Source organism: Helobdella robusta (genome assembly GCF_000326865.2).
Source record: "Helobdella robusta unplaced genomic scaffold HELROscaffold_123, whole genome shotgun sequence".
Taxonomy (NCBI): domain Eukaryota; kingdom Metazoa; phylum Annelida; class Clitellata; order Rhynchobdellida; family Glossiphoniidae; genus Helobdella; species Helobdella robusta.
This window is the reverse complement of record NW_008703677.1, coordinates 115,861-138,511: the sequence shown is the minus strand read 5'-3', so window position 1 is coordinate 138,511 and position 22,651 is coordinate 115,861. Positions and strand designations below refer to the sequence as shown.

Sequence of the window (22,651 nt, the reverse complement as noted above, 5' to 3'; positions counted from 1 at the left end):
CTCATGAGAAGCCACAACAATAACCTGCCACTAGGACCAGTACCACCACCACCACCACCACCACCACCACCACCATCATCATCTTCATCACAACAACTCTCTTCAGTTTCTTCTTCCTCTTCCACATCATCACCATCACCACCATCATCATTCTTTGCCGCCACATATTTTAAAGCTCTGCATTTTATAATTTCAATTTGATTATTGATTAATTTTAAAACTTCATCATCGTTGTCATCATCTGCTTCATTGTAAAGTTTCTGATGATTATCTCCTGAAGTTGTGTATGTGTTTTTGTAAACATTGTTGTTGTTTTTATGTAGCTGCTGTTGATGGATGAATGTTGTTGGACAGCCATCGCCGTTGTCTCGTTGGGATGCTAGAGAGTGTTTAAAACTACATTTGCTGTTTACCAGCATCTGATGGGAAATAAAGAAAAAATTAATTAATTTGAAATTGTTGTCAACTAAAGAAATGAAATATACAAAACTACTGGCACAAAACAAGTTATATAAACAAAATCATGCTTCAATCAACTGAACAAAGGGTACAAAAAATTGACTAACATTATTTTTAGAGAGCAATTGTTGCAGTTGTTTATAATAGTGGTCAACATTTGTCTTCACTTGTTTCTTGTGCAGATGATTCAATCTCCTGGTCATCATCATTATCCGATTCAACAATTTCATCTTATCAACTCTCAAAGAATCAACATTATCTGCAACATTTGCGATTCTCACAGATGTATCTTCCTCATTATTTCTGACATTGACATTTGAATGAGAAGAAATTTTGCATCCGACATTTCTGAAAAACTGTAGTTTAACATCTCCCTCTCCTTCTCTAGGAATATTATTATCAATGGATGATATTAAACTGCTTTCATTAAGAGAATTAATGTTGTCATAATTAGAAACTTCCTTTGAGTGAATAAAATTTTTCACTTCAAATTTTCTAGCCAAATTGATTTTTATGTCATCGCTTGAGCCCTCAATAGAGGCACCTCCTCTACTGAAAATGGGCAAGCAACTTCCAAATCCACTCACTTGAGTATCTTCAGGACCAATTCTTGCACTTGTATTTAAATTACTATCATCATTGTTAAAGTTATTAACAATTTTAGCGTTCTCATCAGTAATAGTGGTACTCATGCAAGAGGTTGAGGTATCATTAGCAATGTTAGCTGCATCAATTTGATTTTTATGATTTAAAATAGAGATATCTTGGTGAAAAGGAGGTGATGTGTTGGGGTCTCCAGCTCCACCACCACCACTTCTGCTGAGACGAATCATGTTGATCGGAACTGTCGTACACCTCGTTGCTGACTTCTCCAATGTCACTGCTGGTCCCATTAAAATTTTTAACACTCCAACTGGACATCACTGACTCATCTCAAACTGGGAATGGCTTGTTAAAGAGTTAAAAAACTAATACTAATTACACATATATAACTTGTTATAACTGAGCAGCGTTTTGTTTGTTTAATTATAAACCGATTGATCACACAATTTTATTCAATTCAATTATTTCAATGTTTTACAATTAAAACCCAAATAAATTGACTTGCAAGTGTCCTTCAGTGGCTGGGTCTGTGTTGTGTGGGGTTACTTTTTTTTAAATGCCTGACCTCAAAAATTGTGAACGTTATTAATGGCTGATATGAAATCGAAGAACTTGACAAATTTAAAAAGATAATTTTTCTTACAAAATCAGACGCATCAGACAAAAAAAATTCGCATTTAAAAATTAAAAACGCAAATATCGTCACACGGAGCACGTATCATGGCCGATAATCACGTGATGTTTATAATTCGACATTTTTCAAGCGATTTGCTGTCTTTGGTCAGCCAGACAGGTAATCAGGATAGTGAATCGAAAGTTGGTCGTGCACGGATCAACGGGTTGGGGACAGCGAATGATGAAAAAATCATAAAAATATAAAAATCAAAGGTGAATCAAAGTTTGTAAAATCATTGGACATCGTAAAAAGCGATGAAGTAATTGAAAAATCGAAGGTATTAGATCAGATCAACCACCAACAGCTAAGCCAACATGAGTTAGTTTTAAAACATCTCAAACAAACATCTAAATTGTATCACTAAACTGAAATATTGAACAAAATTCATCGATCAAATGAATCAAAGCGTATCAAAATATTTAATTAGACTACAATACAAAAGATTAATTAAACCAAAAGCAATCGATAATAATGAAGTGGCCAGCCATACACTCCAACATTTAAACACACGCCGGTAATACTTTAAAAAATCTCTCTGTACAAGTATGAAGAATGATGCATGAATGCATTTGAATGAATGGCTATTGAATGTATAAAACAAATGAATAATGCACATGGATGATATATTGAAATGTCATAAGGTCTAGTCAACAACGGACGTAATCACAAAGTAACATTTCAAATGAAAAGTAAATAAATACGCAAACGCATGATAGCACACAACTCATCCATATTCAAATATTCATTCATATTCATATTCATCATTCATATTGAACTCATATTCATATACATATGTATATATATATATATATATATATATATATATATATATATATATATATGTATATATATATTACACAAAATAAGGCACAGAGCAATTAAATTTAAAAAAAACGAGTGCAACATCAAAACTGTATCAAGATGATGGTATCAAAGACACCATAGAGCTGAATAATTTAGATAACTTATTAGTTCTTTGAATAAGTCTCCGATTATTAGCAATTACAGAAGAGCCTCTGCTATTACTTTTGCTCTTGTGATCTTTGATAACCTTTTGATTTTTCAGCCGTGCAATGAGTCGAACGTCTGACGATGATTTGATAGCGTAGTAAACATTGCCCCGGTCAGGTAGGTAGATTTCTATGCAAATAATTTAAACACCTGTTGTTCTTATATTAATTAATTAATTAATCAACTAATTAATTAATTAACTAGGAACGAGGTTTCCATTAATGCAAACGTCGTTGAAAATTGCAGCCCACCTGGACTTAAATAGTTTTTTAGTATATTTTCTTATATTATTCAGCAGCTGATGGTTCTGCAGTCTGACAGAAAATCGAACAACCCAGGCAAGTATTAAAATAACTTCCATTTATATTAAAACAACGCAAGAAAAAGTTTAAATATTGAAATAAATAAGGAAGAGAATGACATTAGAACGCATACCACTGTTGTTCTCAAGCTTTTGTGAAAGTGCAAATTCGTCTGGGCTGACGTCTTCGATGTGGAATTTTGACAGAATCTTCCTCATCACTGTCGATACATGATCAACATTTGAGACCTACCATGAATAAATATATAAACAATATATGTCATCATTAATATTAACAATATTATAAATTTCATCAATGCATCTGGGCAAAATTAATGAATGATGCACCAATGATGTTTTAATAGTGCAACAAAAACTGCATTAACCAACCAGAATTGTTTTGTAAAAATTGCTGCTGTGTGATTGATTGTAAATGAGTTCAACTTTGACGGGAATGCAATTTGATTGGTCGTGAAAGGTTTTGGAAGGTGGTGAATGAAGAGAAGAAGGTTTCTGATTGGCCAGGAGATTATTCATTGAGGTACACTTCGATATCATGCTCAGTGTATCAAACTGTTGGGTAAGAGCTTTTGAGAGAACACTCATCTCTTTCAAACTCTGAATACTCTTCCTATCCTCATCGAGCACGCCACACCCAGCAGCAGCAGCAGCAGCAGCAGTAGTAGCAGCAGCAGCAGTAGCGGCAGCAGCAGATGTTGTGCAGCAAGCAGAAGAAGCATTTTTCAGGTGGTTGCCATCATCCATGGAGCCTCTGCGTCTGATGGTGAAGTAACCGAGGCTAACGTTTCTTTTGTGGTTCTTCAGTGCTTTCTCCTTAGTTCCACTGTTGTTACTTGGTTCTATCTCCAATGAAAGTTCATAACTGCATGAAAATATTTTTTTCATCATCATAATCATCATCACCACCAACATCTATCATCATCATCTTCGCTAACCTCTCATTATCATCATATGTTCTTATAGAATAAAACCAATCAAGAAAGCATGGATCGGGCTGAATGAATGATGAAGAACCAAACGATGATGGCGGTTGCGACGACGACGACGATGATGACTGCAGCATCTGAATTTGTGCCAACACCTGTTTGTTTCATTTGGTTTAAAACATTTCACAAATGGCCAACCACCATTGAAGTCATAACCGGCAGAAACAATGAACGACGAGCAACTTATTGATAGGAAGTAGCAAATGAGATGACAAAGGAGCAATAACTTGAACCAATTTTACCTCATACTCCTTCCTCTTCTTGTCCATGTTGAACATCTTTGTCTCGTGGTCGACATCAACGAAGGCAGCATCCAGCATCATCAGATCCGTCAGCAGCGTGCCCAAGTATGGAATGGTGCTGTGCAAGGAAGGCTGCCACCAGGCCTCCCTCAATGCATCTGCATCCAATTCTCTAGTCGAATCTTCCTGTATTGACGACAATTTATATCTTAATACATCGGCTATGGCGATTTGTGTGTGGAAACATGTATCAAGAATTTATGCGCAAGAACTTGACAGGATAGGTTTGAACTCCTACAGAGGAGCTACTCTAAACAACGTTCACTGAACGAGAACTGGAAGTATCAATAGAATGATTTTTAAAAATTAACGCAGCCAACCAGCTTTTGCAAAGTTGTGTTAGATTTCTTATCGGCATTCATTCTGGTCATCATCATCATCATCTTCTGTCTCCAACGTCTTCCTCTGCTGCCTCCGACCCAGTTAGCATTACCAGTGATATTGAAATCGTGGTCGCCAGTGAGTGGCTGATGTTCCGAGTCAGTTGTGCACCTGACGGCACCTTCCTAACAAATTAAATGATCAAATTTATTAGAATAACTTGGCACAAGGTTCGTCTTTCATGTTACTGAGATAAGTTTAAATCCAGCGATGTTCTCAATGAGTTGAATGCTGCCTGGACAATAACTATCACACAAGCGTTGAATTCCAGATATCAAAATATCATTTTCCCTCTCAACATCACCATCAACATCTCCTTCGACTCTCACTTTATTCAATATCTCCCTCAGCAGTGCCTGATTGTTTTCTTCGTTGAAGATAGATGCAAGCTCGTTGTACGTATCCATCCTCTCTCTGGCAGGTCAAATACGTTTCAACCATTAAACTAAATTTCAATCATTAAAATGACTCAGCAATAAATTTAAGTGGCAGACCTAATAAATAAACATTTGAATAACTAAATACAAAATGAATAAACTACTTGAAATGAAAACAAATTTAAAAGGATTGGCTAAAACATCAGTTCAATGAAAAACATCTATTTAATGAAAAATTTACTAAAGACCAATAAAATTTTGTAGCTTATCTCTTAGACCTATATTCATACAGTGAACATCATCACCATCGTCCTCTCGTCAACTCCATCAACATACTTGGACAGAGCCAGCCAAACTTTCTTCAATCTGAAGACAGAATTTGATTGGAGGGCAGCAATGATGGCCTTCAAAGACGAAAAGTTCTTCAGCTTCTTGCATTCCTACAGCACATTTCAATTGAAATCTTTTCAATTATTAACGATACTACACAACTCAAACATTAATTTAGTAATATATCTATTCGAAACAGAGACATCAGTTAGTACTAATGAAGCGATGTTAAGCTCATTGGCTGCTGCCATGCAACGACGTATACACATAGCAGCAGCAGTAGCAGTAGGAATAATAATATTGATATTATTCATGAATATTGATTTTATTAGAAATTTTAAAATGGTTGATAATAATTAAATAAATAGATCCAACCACCAGCAATGAAACCAATTAAAAATTTAAATGAAAAATTCATTGAAAAGTAAGAAAAGGTGAGCAGGATGAATATTAAAGCCCCAAGCGGATAACCACAACCATTAGGTTACCGCACCGCAACCGTGGATAACAAACTCTCAAAACTCCGCGGTTTTTGTCTGTGCAGGTTGCCGCAAATGCGGATTCAAGTGCGTTATTTAAAATCCGCCAGCAAAATTTTCAAAAATTTCCAGAATAAATGTTGTTTTTTCGTTTGTTTGCATATATGTACGTGTGTGAGTATGTATGTGTATTTAAGGACCACAGCTGGGTCCACGGTGATAAAGCCAAGCAAGCAGCTTCTACAAATTACTTCAGTGGATTTGAATAAAGAAAGTTATTTCAATCTTATACACGTCCATACATGCACACATAATGTAAATGTGTGTGCAAATGTGTGTTATACAAAACGTATGTGTGAAGTGTATCTATCTTTGATGCTTTGATGCACCACCATACATACACATATACGATACATACATACGTATATACAAATTAACATACTGTACATACATACATATATAAACATTTATATATATATATTGGTACAACCAACGTAAAACATAACATCTTCATAAATATCAAATAAATATATAGCTTGTTTGAGTTCCTCATCGTCGTTCATCTTGTGCTCGTTGTTCAGGCCGATGTTATTTCAATCATTAAATTAGAAATTTATTGAATTCATTATATTGTAAATAGATTTCCTTCTAGTGTTGCTTCTAATTTTAAACATAGATTAAGACTGCCGATTTAGGTTGCCCGTTCGCGAGTGCGGTGCGGATAATGAGCGGACGGTCGCGGACGTGAACTCAGCAGATGCGGGCGGTTTTGAAAAATCTTCTCTGCTTGGAGCTCCAATGAATACGTACATGAGCTACGACAATCCACTTTTCAAGGATGACGGTTCGATTCGTGACTGTTGCATATGGCCACTTCAAAATAGTAGAAATGACTCGGTACGAGACGGCATTGAAGTGTTCGACTGTTGCAAGTACAGAGTAGGGACGGGATGAAGTCGACAGTTTTTTATCATTCCTCTGTGACCAGATGGAGCCCAAGCAGTGATGTGCTTGCACATTCCCAAATAACTTCTGTTAAGTATTATAAGAACAGTAAACTAACCAAAGGATCAATCAAAAAACGGTCACCGACAAACACCAAATGAATACTAACGGAGTCGATGAATGTTAGTTGTTGTGCTAAGTAAGAAGGAGGAATGGAGAAGATATCAAACGGAGGACTGAAGACGGGGAGGTGTGTCTTCCAAACCCACTCAACCACATCCAGCATCGAACCATACATCAAATCATCTTCAACTGTCGTCAACAACATTCTCATTCAAATATAGTTGAATCAACTCATCATCACCATCATCATCATCGTCATCACCATCATTCAATAAAGTTACCTGATTCTGACATTAAGCAAATGTGCATTCTTTCTTTTGTTTCTCTAGCAAGCTGAGAGTCAGAAAAATGTGACTGAACAAATGAATTCAACTGGCTGAGTGAGTTGAATGTCGGTGGTTCAAAAAAATCATCAAAATATCTGTCCAGCCATAATAGTAAGATTTTTTCTAAACTTCTGTCGAGGGATAAATTAAAAAATAATCATTCACTCATTTTTTCCATCACTCAATTTTTAAAATTTATTTGTCATTCATTCAATCATTCCTCTTGTCAAATTGGTTATGTCTTGATGAATTGCAGGTTGGTTAAGTAACCTATCTAATTTTTCTCCATAAAGTTTGTTGCCTGTTATTTCACTGGTAACTTTCAGGTACCTTTCAAATCAAATATATTTTGAAAGTAGTTTTAAATGTAACATTTGAAACAAATCATTTCAAAAATATGATAAAAAACTCGATCAAGATTAAATTACCAATCAATAATTGTTTGGAGGAGTGTTGTAACGTTAGTAAATGATCTAAACGTGGCTAGGAGGATGTCGACAAACAAAATATTGATTTCCCCGGATGCTTGGCACATGCATTCAACAATTTTAGGCAGGGTGCCCCATTTTAAAATTCTTTGCTCCTCTAATCTCCATTGTAACCTGGCCTTCTTCTCATCTTCATTATTCTAAACATGATAAAAAACACATTTTAAGATTTATTTCATTACTTTTGATTTTGAAAAAAATAAAAAAAACCCTAAACTTTAAAAGAAACTAGTAAACTCAGTAACTAAGAAGCACTAACCACACTCAAACTTTTTTAAGCACTTTCTCTAATTAATATTAATAATAAATGTTTTCATCTCTTCACACATTATTCATAAGGGAAAGAAAAAATTAACTTAACCACCAACCAGATCTGTGCTGTTGTCACTAAAATGAACTTTTTTCAGATTCACACAAAAGATTGCATCCTCTGTCACTTCTTCTTTTAAAAATTGCAAATTCAGCTCCTAAAGTTGCAAAACAATATATATTATATATTTATATTTTATAGCAGAGAATAAATTGCATAAATATTTGATAATATAATATAATGCATTTGAAGAATATTATTTAATAATTTTGTGACAAATAATGAAAAAATATCTTAAACAATAAAAAATAATTAAATTAATTTTTTAGGCAAGACATTTTTGATTTTTTTTATGATTTATCAGTTTATCTGTTTATCATTGTTAATATTAATTATTGACAATTGTGAAGATTTATTTGAAGAATGAGAAGAGAAGATGGAGAAGAATAGATTTGAATTTGATTTGGGAAGAACAAACAGACAGACAGACAGGCAGAATCATAGAATAGAATATAGCTGATAACACTATTATAACAGATAATAGGATAGATATAGACTCCTATCTGATAGAGAGATAAACATAGAATAGCAATAGAGATAGATAGATAGAGTAGAAGACTCATAGATAACCTCATCATCATAAGAATCCATTAGAAGACAACAAAAAACAACATGATCGGTCAACGATAACTAAAATTGGAGTTTAATTTTTTAAAACTATCATTTAATTAGTAAATTCGTAAAAGAAATTGAAAATTAATCTACATTTTACACGATCTACAATGTTGAACTTTTAAATTAGACAAATGTTACAGATTCAGTTTTATATGGAAAGTTAAAACAATTTTATAAAAATATGGAATGCGATCGTCTTCGATAGCAACCACATTCAACCCATCCCCGTTCAACCTCCAGACAAAATTTAAAAAAAAAAATTTTCTTTCTTAAGTAAGAAATTGGACAGCAGCTCAAATGTAAATTAATCCACGCTGGCAATCTTACGGCGATTTTCAAACGGAAACGCCAGATTGGCAGGCAGGGTGAGAGGGTTATTATTGTTGGAAATTAATTAAATACAATTATTATTCTTTAAAGTTAGATCAATAATTGAGAGTTGCACAATAGTTTGAATGTGATGTAACATCTGTATGTGAGTGCGCGTGTATACGTGCGGGTCTACAGGCTGATGATGCATGGAAGTTGATGACACACACCAGCCAAAGGATAACTGAGTATTGATAATGAATAAATAATTGAATGAATGAACGAATAGGAGAATGAATGAATGATAGAAAACAAATAAATATAAGGCATGCATGATGACGTTGGTGGTGGTGGTCATGAATAAAACCAAATGAATAAGTGGCAATAATGGAATGAACTTTCAAAAAAATTTAAAATTAATTAATCAATTGCTCATTGAAAACCGTGTACACAAAAAGAAGCGTTATTAACGTACATAATGTCAAAAACTCCGAATATCCGTGCATGATGCCATCACATCGAAACATCAGCGCTCATGAAGGAATGAAAGTTTAGATAGATGTGACAAAAGATTGCAGTTTCAAAATGAACAGCCTGCCAAGAAGCAAACGAACGAACGAACGAACGAACGAACAAACATTTCAACAGTCTCCACTGCATGCAGGCTCTTGAAGTGATCAGGTCGGTGAACCATCTCAACATTATCATTGTGTAAAATGTTGAAACAATCTCTACTGGTAACAAAAACCACAAAATTAAATAACGAACGAATGAATGAGAGAATGTACGAACGAACGAATGAATGGAATAGATGAAATTAATAATTTACAAATGAATAAAATGTAAAAATTGCTAACGAAAAATGAAGTGGTACGATATATTAGAATATAATTAATAATAACAATGAATGCACATAGAAGCGAAGTAGGCACGCATACAAAATATAACAAATTCAAATAACAATAGAATGCATATCACTAAATCATAATTGAATAACAAAATTAATAAAAAATTGCTAAATAATGTGCAAGCAACCAATGCAAGTAAATGTATATGACAGCCGTAAAACTTGAGGCATTGCATAAATATATATATATATTAATTTAAAAGTTTCATTTCAAATTGAAATGTAAGCTCCGTTTGAGCAAAAGGCCGAAAAGAACATCACAATAACGAAAAATGAGACATGACATGAGAGCACGTAATAAAATGACTTGCGATTGTGGCATGCGTAACATAGGTGCAATTGAATTCATCATTCACCATCCCACACTGCAGACTTTCATGTAACTTATCGCTAAGAATACTATTGTTAGTCTAACCCCTAAACATAACCATGATGAAAATGTCTTCTAAGTATTTGCTCCTGTATCTGCTTTTAACGCGATGCAAGCTAAGGTTGACAGATTGAAATAATTCAGGTTGGGTAATTTTCAACTAAAAAAATAATTCGCCTAATGAAGATGATAACTCACTTTGACAGTACGCACTTGACAAATATCTAGTACGAAAGTCACCGAAAATATTCACGAACTAATTAATTCACCTAAAAACAATTACTCTTAAAACATAATTCACTTATCGCACATAATTCACGTTAACTGAAGGAAAAATGACTACTAGCAAATGGAGATGTAAAATTGGTAAGTAAGCAACGAGCGGATCAACAAATTAAAAAAAAAACTCTACACTACAACAAACACAACGAAACGAAACGAAATGAAATAAAGAGGAAAAAGAACAAAGAAAGATGAATGGCACAGGCAGGCAACCACACAACAGATCAAACCAACCAACCAGACAAAAAGACAAAAACAACATAAAAATAGAATAACAATATATTGAATACAAAATTTTTTAAAATGTTAAACGAGGGTATACATAACTGATAATAACAGTTAATAAATGTCATAGATTTATAAGTTTAATAAATTGAATAAAATACAGAAAAATTAATACAAATAAAATGAATTGAAATAATGACTATATACATATGTATATATGTATATATACATATATATATATGTATGTATGTATATGCATAAAGCATAGCACGCTCAATGAAGCATACATGCATGGTGTAAATGAGTTGTGAAAGGTTGTTCGGAAATCAGTTATCAGAAATGTAAACTAGCCTAGCATGTAGCACGTTCACGGGTTCATGATAATAAATAATTGAGGTGCAGTGATACAAAACATCCATCAGTCAGCCAGTCAGCCAGTCAGCCAGCCAGCCAGTCAGTCAGTCAGTCAGTCAGTCAGTCAGCCAGCCCGCCAGTCAGCCAGCCATTCAGTCAGTCAGTCAGTCAGTCAGTCAATCAGTCAGTCAGTCAGTCAGTCAGTCAGTCAGTCAGTCAGTCAGTCAGTCAGTCAGTCAGTCAGTCAGTCAGTCAGTCAGTCAGTCAGTCAGTCAGTCAGTCAGTCAGCCTGGCTTCAATGCAATGAGCTGACGAGATCAAATTGGCCTCACATGCACATGCATATATATAATGTATATATATATAATGTATATATAATGTATATATATATATATATACATACATATTGCAAAGCAGTATGTATGTATAAAACAATGAGAGTTTGGTGTTTGACGGCGCAAATAAATGTCTAAGCAGATTGAGTAGTTTATATTGCTGATATAACATTTGACGCATGCGTTAAAAGGAAAAATGTACAAAACGAATGACAAAAATTTGTTGTAAAAAGTGAATGAGTGAATGATGCGTGGAAGAAATTAATTTAAAAAAGAGCGATAAATTGCAAAAAATGATATTTTTCGTAAAGTAATATAAAAACTGTGAAGCTTAATTTAATGTGGAATGGACAGTCATTTAAAATGCAGTAAAAAAAAACAATGCAAATAAATAATTTTGATCTTATGTTGTGATGAGGCAACAATTTAAATGAAACGTGAACAAAACCAGAGATACGTTAAACTGATGAGAATGTGAGTGCCTAAATGCCTTGCTGTTTGTCCCATAGATAGATAGATAGATAGATAGATAGATAGATAGATAGATAGATAGATAGATAGATAGATAGATAGATAGATAGATAGATAGATAGATAGATAGATAGATAGATAGATAGATAGATAGATAGATAGATAGATAGATGGATAGATAGATAGATCAATGAACAGCCCTTACAAGAACAAGAACACAGCAGCATCAGCACACCGACAAAATCAAATCGCTCTCAAAGTATTTATGCAATCAAACAAACACAAGTTGTGAAAAGAAGAAAATAATAACAACAAAAAAAATGTTATTTCCATTATTATTATAATTATTATAAGTAATAGAATAACGTGATATGAGAAGCATTGTATTCAGTGGCTGTGATGATATGTTGCTGACTGGAACAAAAACTATGAAGAAGAATTGAAAGTAGCAATGGGCGGAAATCCCGAATAAACCGTTAAAAGTACCTTGCATAATTCATTGATGTGATTGGAAAAAAAACAAATGTGAGAAGATCAGTTGAGACGTGGAATCTGGCGGATTGCACTTAGTTAGAATTAGCTGATTAAAGATCAATGAAGTTTTTGCTGGTTGTTGTCGCTGAGGCCCTCTGCTTCCTCTTCACCAGGTTCAAGATGGTCATTATATCTCTCTTCATCTTCCGCTCCAACATGCTCAAATGGCTAAAATTTAAAACCATCATCATTATTTTTGCCATAGTATAAATTCACAGATACACACACACACAACACACAAGCGCGCAGTCAGACAGGCTAACTGACTCATTGATAGTATCGAGCCTCCTTTCAAGTTCATCCTGACTTGAATCAGCTTCATCGCCATCCTCATCATCATCATGACGTCTTCTACCATCATCATAGTCATCATCGTCATCATGTTTTCTATGATATTTCTTGAAAGCGGAACCATCGTCACCAACATCTTCTTCATCTTCATGTTCGATGCACGGCAGAGCCGAACTTTTCAGCGAATGAATAGTTGATGAATGTTGGGCCTGCAGTTGAGTTGTTGTTGTTGTTGTCACTATTACAACCAACAACATCAACAAAACGACAACATCGCCACCAAGTGATTATTCATATTCAAAGAGTAAGAAAGTACTGAGTACTTGTTGCCATTTTTTAGAAGCATCATTTTCAGAGAGAGATCGTGTGGTGGTGAGAGTTGTGGCAGATGCTGACGACGAACTTAAATCTTCTCTTCCTTCTCCTCTCTCTTCGTCCTCATCATCTTCCTTCCTATCTTTATTAGCTGACTTTGTTGTCTTATCTAACAAAGCAACAACAATTTAAATTCAGCGCTAGAAAAAATTTTCATCTAATGAACAACACCATCAGCAACATCCTTTCCTCAGATTAAAATCCAACCTGGGCCGACCCCATGAACGATGGATGACTTGGTTAGCCTGGAGGAGAGAAAGGTCAAAGGTCGAATTTCATTACTCTCACATTCCTTCATTCTCATGTTGCTCAACTCTTTCTGTTTGCATTCAAGTGTTTTCAGTTATTCATTGAGATGGTAACATTATATGCATGGATCATCATCATCATCATCATCCTCATCATCACCACAACGTACATCTCTCAGGTCGTAGGTGATTTGGAGGTTGGAGACGAACTGCCTGGCAAACTCGGGGTACATTTGAAGAACGTCCAGGAGGTCTTCACGCATGACCTTGTGAAGGTCGCTGTATGTCAGCGCCCTCACGTTGCAACTCGACTTGCCCATGCACTCGTGCTCGCAAACGTTCTCGCCAAACACATCATCCTTACCTGGAATGGCAGATGTAGAAGAAGAACGAGAAGAACAGAGGTAGAAATGCAACGCGACGAACGAGCAAACAAGCCAGCAGAGAAAGAAACAGACAGACAGACGAAAGAAAAATAAAAGAAACAAGCAGACAGACAAACCACTAACTGAGAATAGCAATGATGGAATCGTTCTTTGAAATTTCGATAGAACCACGACTGATAAAGTAGATGGCGTCCAGCATGTCGCCCCTATGAACTAGGGTGTCACCCGGTGGGACGTGGGTCGTCTTGAACTTCAGTGAAAGAGCTCGCAGGCAGCCTGGACTGGCTCCTGCTCAGTTCAGTTCATTGTTCGTTTCATTTAAAGATAAGATGGATGGTAGAATGAGTGTGAGCTGTGTTCATAATGATTAAAAAACCTTTGAAGGCAGGACAATTTTCAAGAAGATTTTGATTGAGATGGATGCAGATGTCCGCCTGTAGGCATTCCGGGAACCCTTTGAGAACCTTTTAAAATGCAATCATCAGCCCCATCTTAACCATTATCACATCACAGTTATCGTAGTTATCAGTGGAGAAACAAACACGGGGAAAAACGTGAATAAAAACTGACCACATTCATATCGATTCCGTTGGTGTAGGACCAGGCGTGCTGGAAATATTCCTCCAGTCTCTGCCGCAGTGGGTTTGGAATCTGGTGGAACCTGCAATGAGACCAGCAAGTTTCATCGCGTCATTCACCTTTCTCCCAGATTTAAAGAGCACACGACGTCTAACACACGAGGCCTATGATGGTCTCCACCTTCAAACAAACAACATACAAACGAAGCCAAGCGCCACAACGACGCAAATCATAGCAACAGAACTACCGCCTGTGCTTGCATGTGTGTTTGTGTGTGCGTGTGTGTATGTGCATGGTCCACAATAGAAATATTTCTAATCATTGCTAATTAACCACTTTCTTCAAAATTGAAAAAATCGTTACAATCACTCCGGTAAAAAGCGAAGAGGGACCTGATGAACTCCTTGACCTTCTGGAGTTGCGTGTGGTACCTGGCCGTGCCACTGTACAGCCGTTGGATGATGGCGCTCACGTTTCCAAATATGCTGGCGTACATCAGAGCTGCTCAGTTGTGGCGGTTGCGGAGGTGGTGGCGTTGATGAGGGTGATGACGAAGAAGGAGGAGGGAGAGGAGGAAAGATGGCGACAGGCAGGAGGAAGATGATGACGAAGAAGAGGATGAAAATAAAAGAAAAGGTAGTAAGATGATGATGATGAAGAATAATACCAAGAAAAGAATGTTTCACAGGGTTAATAATGAAAATAAAGCAATGAAAGCAGCACATAACAAACCAATAAACAAACAGACACACAAACAAACAAACAGACACACAAACAAGCAGACAGACACGGACGTACAGCCAATCAGCATGACGCAAATTGAGAAAATCTTCTCCGAGTTGGTGTTGGGTGAAACATTTCCGAATCCAACACTGGTGAGGCTGCTGAAGGTGAAGTAGAGGGCAGTTATGTACTTGGAACGAATCGATGGACCTCCATAACTCCCGTTGAAATATGGCTGCCTGATTTCATTCAACAGCTTCATACTACAACATCTTTTTTATTTATAAAATCGAAATAAAGATGCACACATTTTAAAATTAAATTTCACAACTTAACTTTAAATAGATTAAAATTCAAACAGACATATCAAGCAGATAAATATAAAACAAATAAAGAAAGACTGTCGGACAGACAGACAGACAGACGGACGGACCAACCTCGTCTGTTCGGCCAACTCATCAAGCCATCCAATTCGTGGCATGCCAGTTTCAATGACAGGCCTCTCTGCGTTGCCGATGGCGTACCAGACGCAAGCCAACCAGTGAGCGATAAGAGCGAACGTTGCCATGAGCAAGAGAAGAACAGCGGCTCCATATTCGCTGTATCTGTCTAGTTTCCGGGCCACTCTGACCAATCGCAGAAGTCGAGCAGTCTTCAAAAGACCAATTAGAGTTGTCGCCTGCAAGAAATTTGAACTTCTAATTAGAGACATGAGATATCTCTAAAATATGGCTTTAATTAGTACCAAACGATTATTTAATGATGAACCCAAAAAGGTTTACAATCAGAAAAGAATTTTCTCAAAATACAAAATTCACTTTTTCAATGAATGAATGAAAATCATGAGGGAGAGAGGAAGAGTTTTTGAAATCTGCTTAAGAAACATTGCACTAAATGAAAAAAATTGCTTTGGTAACAATATAGTTGAATGAAAAAATCGCGCAAATATTTGAAACAGCAGATTTGCGAGGAAGCAGAGAAAGAAGAAAATGACGACGACGATGACCTCATCCGTGTTGGTTCCGTAGAGGAGAAGGTCGAATGGGATGGCAGCCACCATGTCGACCAGGAACCATCCTTTGAAGTAGTGCAGGGCCATTGCTCCAGTACGACTTACTACCTCACCTGCTTGTGTGTATGTGTGCGTGTTGTGCGTGTGTGTGGAGTAGTCTGCTGGTTGGCTGGCTAATTAGCACTAGCAGCAGCATGACTACGTCATCGTACGAACACGATCACATCATGTCATGACCATCACACTTGGCCCACCTTGGTCGTCAACGAATGTAGTTCTGAAGTTGATGAGGATGTCAATGATGAACATCACATCAACGGCTGCATCGGCAACGGCCAACCAATCGTTGCTGTTTATATTATTACCATCACTGCTCAGGCTACTGTGCTGCTGCTGTTGTTGCTGGTGGTGATTGTTGTTGTTGTTGTTATTTTCATTATTATTTTCCTCACTGTGATGACGATGACTATCACTGCTATCGCCATCGACAGCCTGCTTCTTGTCCAGCAGGAAGGCGGCGACGTACGGCGTGCAGACTGCGGTGTAGAGGACGAGAACGAGGATCAGCCAGTCCCAGGCAGCCTTGAAGGGCGAGTAGTGCAGAACCGTCAACCTGCTCATCTTCGCAACCTTCTGCAACTTCCTGTCTGGCGGTTGCACCTCGTCTCCCAAAGACAACACCTGCATCACGTCGCATCATGTTCACACGTTACTATGCATCCCCCAATGCATTAGTAATTAATTAATTAATTAATTAATTAATTAGTGCATCGTGATTGTTGTCGTGATCATTCCTTATTGTATTTCAATAGGGTGATTAGTTTGGTGAGTTCTTACATGATATGGTGATCATCTAAATCATATCACACCTATGTAATTGAGCTGACATAATAAAAATGAATAATTATAATTTTTAAATTTGGGAAAGCAGTCAACATAATGAAATCATTTCATTGTGGAGAAGAAAGCGACCTGTGCCATCTTCTGGGTGACATTATGCCTGACCGACTGAACGGGAAACAATCCGGCATACGATTTTTCACCAAGCCCTCCATCAAGTCCTCTTTCTCCGGTCAACTTTCTTATCTCATCTTCCAACTGTGAAGGGCATAATGAAGGTCGCGACCTTGATCCACCTAAGTTTAAGGTCGATCTATCGAGATCTCGTATTACATCCGATTCTTCTGATTGGTTGATTTCATAAGAAGACGACTGGATGAGTAAGGGTGAGGAGGGTGGAGTCAACTTCGAACCTGAATGAATGGTTGGTTGATTGGTTGTCCAATAAATAAATGGTGAGAACAGTTTGTAATCTCCATTTGAAATTGAAGCAGCTCAAATGAATGAGTACAAACACCACCTGAATCCTCTACATACAACCTGCCGATTTATTGATGCATAAACAACAACAGGAGCACAAATAAAAAGTGTGTTCGCTAAGATTTGTACAGTTCCTTTGCATGTACGAGCACACAAACACACACGCGGCGTATGAACAGTTCACTTGTATACACACGCACACACACACACATAGACACGCGCAAACACACAGCATATGCAGTACACAAAAAAACTGTACAATGTCTCCCTAAAGCATTGATTGGTTGAAAGGCTGACTAAGATGAATTGCGCATACATATTCCAGAGGCATACTTCATATATTTACTTGAGTTTGTATGTACACACGGCCTTAAATATATGATTTTTTTGTATAAAAATAAATTATATATACATACATATATAATTGGAAGGAGACCATATTTTATACAGTAATGTATGAATTCTACCGAATTGTTGGCATTGAACCGAATGAACTTGGATAATAATTTTATTTTCAATAAATTGAACAATTCCCAGAAAATTCTAGTAAGGAAAATTGAAAAGAGAAACTTTAAATTGATTGATTAATCGGTAGAATTCATACAACGTTGTATATATATATTATATATACATATGTTCCATATATATTATATATATATATATATGTTCCATATATATATATATATATATATATATATATATATATATATATGTGTATGTGTGTGTGTTTCGATGAATGAATTCAATGAACACAAGAGGAGGACCGGCGAATAATAATTTGTTGTTTTAAATGGAGAGTTGGCACCGTTGGTTCTCAATGTAGGACGAACAAGCGAGCGACTCATCATGTACTTACCATGTATGAGCGTGTGTATGTACGAGCGTGACATATACGTACGTACGTAGATATGTACAACGTGGCATACGTTTTATTGTATGCAGAATTTCTCCTATACTTACAATACGCCAGCCTGCATTTGCATTGTTCTGTTTGAAACAATTGCGTGTTCACGTCACTCTGCTGTGTGCTGCGTATCTTTAAGCTTAACAAATATGTACATGTTGTGATCAGTTGAAAAATTATCAAGTCAACTGGATTTTTGTCATCATCATCATCATCGTGGTCGTCGTCATCGCATCATCATTACAAAAATTTCCAATTTTTTCAAGTTAAATTAAGAAAAAAATTAAAAAACAGAAAAAACAGAACGGAATGAAAAAATAGAAACGATTGAACTTGAAGGCACCAGCACGCACGCACACATGCACATGTGTGTGTATGTATAAATAATATAAATACAAGACAGGCAATATATAATGTATTGATGTATCCTTGCTCAACAAGGCACAATTGACAAGACATACAAACACAAGATGTATTGATGCATTCTTGCTTCAGTGCACACTCTGGGCACGCACAAATAAATACCCATGCACCATTCAACATATCCTATATTCACGCGTACACACACACACACACACACACACACACACACACACACACACACACACACACACACACACACACACACATTTATTCACATGCATACAATCACATATATCAAGTACTCAATGAAATCTCAAATATATATGAATCATCATCATAAGCAGGTGTAACATGAGAAAATAGAAGTATGATCAAAACGATATTTTAAAAAATTTGAACTAAGCAAATGAAAGCACAATAGAATGATTAAAGAATGGCCAGCCATCAGCATCAGTATAGACGGTGGCTACCTGGTGCACATATGGAGAGCCTTCTCTGATTGCAAATGTTGCCGACCGGAAGTTGAAGGAATGCTGACTGGTGATGGAGGTGCTGAGTTTCAGGCAGGGAATTGGGAGAGAGATTTTCACCGCTGGTGTTTATGATGACGTTGTTGTTGCTGCTGTTGATGATGTTGTTGTTTCGTTGACCAGACTGAATACTGAGTACAGGAATGATAGGAGAAGGAGGTGACTGGAGGTCGCCAGCCATTCTGAATGGAACATTGTGGTTGGGCAGTTGATGCTGCTGGTGGGATTTGAAGAAAAATTTGTTGAATGTCAAGGTCGATGATGAATCTGGAGTTGTTGACTGGCTGAGTCGATGAGGTGGGTGGGACTTGTTATGATGAGGGACAGCTGATGATGACAAGCGGAAGTTCCTCAACTTGTGCTCTATAATAATTTAATAATTACAGTTATCATTACAAAGTTGCCTCTTCAAATTCATTCTCAAATTATTGAAAGAGATGATGAGAATCTTCCTATCAATGAAAAGGTAGCCGAGAGAGAGAGAAAGAGAGAGAGAGAGAGAGAGAGAGAGAGAGGAGGAGGGAAGAGAGAAAAGTAGGAAGACTAACTGTAAGGAATGAGTTGTTGTTTTGGAGGTTCGTGTTTGATGGGGGCGTCGGTGATGTTCTCAAAGTTGACGATCAACAGCAGGATGGAGTTCATCTCGTTTCTAACTGGCGCCACGAGGACACTGCACAGAAAGTTCGTACCTGGTGATCATGATGATGATGATGATTCAGCGGTGATGATGATGAATCAGTGGTGTTATAATTATAACTATTACTGAATAAAATATATTAATTTACCATTAGTATTGCTGTTATTGCCCTTTGCCAAAAGGAGCAATCCTTAATACTACTTCTACTTCTACTGCTATTAATAACACAACTACTGCTTTTATTACAATTCAAAATGTACTTCTGGAGCAAAATGAAGAAAAAAACATCATTATTTAAAAATAATGCTATCTGTTTTATTTTTTAACATGCATAGATTTCATGAACATGCATGCATTTTAAAAAGACAAATTAATAAAAATGGAATGGCGCTGATGATAACAATGATCAAAAAGTGCTGATGGTGCTGATGATGATGACAATGAAGGAACTGAAACTAATGATATTCATTCAGGCTTTTCTATACTATTCATTCATTCATTCATTCATTCTATCATTCATACATTCGTTAATTCTTTTATATTTCTTTGTTTATTACACCTGCCCATCCATTCATTATTTCATGCACTTGTTCGTTCATTCATTTTATAGATATATATATACACATGTACAGAAAAAATATGACAAAGTTCAGATAGAAATACATGCAGCCATCCAGGCAAAAATTTATTCATCCAGTTTAAGGATGCGCCCACGAGACATGGGATATAATTCTTGCAGACCCCAATCACCTCATCAACATTATTTTATGACATTTTATGATACAATCTTCAACTTTTATAACTTTTAATCGCAATTATTTTTTTTACAAATAATTACTCAAATGAAGCTATAAAGTTGATGGCATGACTCACTGAACACAAAAATTCTAAAGGTAAATTATTTAAAGAAACCAACCATTCTTTCGATAATAAGTGATTTGAATTTGTTGCTCGTCGGTTCCTTCGATGGCATCTTGAAGAAACTTGATGGCATGTGGAGATGTGAGGGGCCCATGGAGGAAAGAACAGGAAGCTGGTTGTTGCATTGTTTCTGCTCGACCATACCCCGTCAACTCGCAGAAGCCATCGTTACAAAATATTATCGGAATGTCAGGCATTTGGGCATTGGCAATAATGAAATTTCTATCTGTAATTTTTTAAATAAGAAATCAACTTTAAAAAAAATTTAGTAACTCTCTATCTAGCCCAAACTCTGCCTACATGTTTATCCATACTAATTGTTTGTATGCATGAACTTATATAATTATGATATTGAAATTATTATATAGATATGGATATAATTATAATATAAAGATTATAATTAAATTAAGATTAATAAAGGAGCAAAAAATCCTACTTTGCTCATCAAACTTTCTGATGATGGTGTCGATGAACGTGTTTTGTGGGGCAACATGACCCCTCCTTATAGGCATGTTTGAAGTTTCCTACATTTACCTTCTTTGTTTTTTATATGATCTACTTACCTGCTCTAAAAGTTCAAATCATACTATGCGATCTTACTTACCTGCTAAACCAGACATTCAACCCAACATTATTGCCTTAATTATAAATTAATTAAATATTAAATAACTTTATGATTTATAATTTAATTAATACTGTTGATGTTGAAGATAATAAATACTGCCAGTCTGTCAATCAAATCAACATCAATCACATTTCATAGCAGATCATCTCACCAGCAATCAATAATATAATGATTTCATTCATTATATTATATTAATATATTATATTATTTTATATTATATTATAAATAATCAGTGGTTTTTATTCCTTATTAAATTATTAATTAATTGAAATTAAATATCAGCTTTCAATTACGAATTTTTTTAAATTAATTTAGAGTTCGTAACTTAAAATTAAATTATATTTCGGATTAAATTAAAGACAAGAACCTCTCCACTGGATGCGCTTTAAAAAAAAATAGGTACCATCCGTCCGATAACGATCAGGCAATTTGCATTTTATTACTAAATCTCCTTTTTACTCATAGAACAAGGATGTCTCCGTTCTTTTTTCAAATTTATACGCCGCTATATAGAATGCATGTATATGACGGCTTCATTACATTTGTAGGCAGCCCAGTGGAAACCGTGCTATACCCGGACATTTCTGTTAACAAGCAAATTTTTTCATAATCGTGTAGTCCATGACCCAAGTAGTCCATAGCAAAAATTTTACGAGTTTCCTACTTGAAGAACCCGAACGCTTTAGTGCATCTTTTTCAAAACGTATCAGCATCTTAACTATTGATACAAACTGTTAGTTGTAATCAGTTAATCACTAATCCATGCTTTACAGACTGCAACGGCAGCATTGCCAGATGAACTAAACGTCACACCCATATAGGTCGAATCAAGATATGTGGTCATACCATCTCAAGAAAATAGTTGCTCTTCCTATTCAGTTTTACAAATTACATAACTTTTTCTAACTTCTGTCACACAGAAACCTAATAGTATTGAACAAATTTATCAAAAATGTACACATTTTTACTTTAAAAACAAAGCATGTTCAATAGTGCTCATGATAGAATTTAAAAACATGCAGTTCAAGTAGAACTGTTCAGCAATGAGAATTGCTCTGAACCTCGCATTGGGAACGAAATTAAAAGGCAGTTGAAATCAGTTGAAAGCAACGTTGATGAATGAAATTTCATTCGAAGTGGAAATTAACATTCAAGCG

General features: G+C 35.9%; 2 protein-coding genes across 2 annotated transcripts; both read right to left on the bottom strand.

Moving 5' to 3' along the window:
- Positions 1-857: 857 nt before the first annotated feature.
- On the bottom strand, positions 858-9,810 carry HELRODRAFT_195027 (hypothetical protein; the record flags this gene model as incomplete). Its single annotated transcript, XM_009013908.1, has 16 exons — positions 858-2,478; positions 2,539-2,878; positions 3,185-3,299; positions 3,441-3,933; positions 4,007-4,152; positions 4,300-4,485; positions 4,680-4,865; positions 5,070-5,154; positions 5,454-5,557; positions 6,737-6,958; positions 7,041-7,183; positions 7,276-7,451; positions 7,591-7,650; positions 7,800-7,948; positions 8,177-8,275; positions 9,733-9,810. The coding sequence occupies 15 exons, from the start codon at positions 9,808-9,810 to the stop codon at positions 2,655-2,657; spliced, it is 2,466 nt and encodes an 821-aa protein (XP_009012156.1). The 3' UTR covers positions 858-2,478; positions 2,539-2,654.
- Positions 9,811-13,610: 3,800 nt separating this feature from the next.
- HELRODRAFT_117121 (hypothetical protein) lies at positions 13,611-21,439 on the bottom strand (the record flags this gene model as incomplete). Its single annotated transcript, XM_009013907.1, has 15 exons — positions 21,306-21,439; positions 20,862-21,095; positions 19,860-19,997; positions 19,320-19,674; positions 19,243-19,276; positions 16,684-16,875; positions 16,449-16,581; positions 16,189-16,307; positions 15,620-15,861; positions 15,258-15,421; positions 14,852-14,960; positions 14,451-14,541; positions 14,257-14,344; positions 14,004-14,171; positions 13,611-13,858 (listed from the first exon to the last, which is right to left on the bottom strand). Exons 1-15 carry the CDS (start codon positions 21,379-21,381, stop codon positions 13,611-13,613), a joined length of 2,391 nt encoding a protein of 796 aa, XP_009012155.1. The 5' UTR covers positions 21,382-21,439.
- Positions 21,440-22,651: the final 1,212 nt, after the last annotated feature.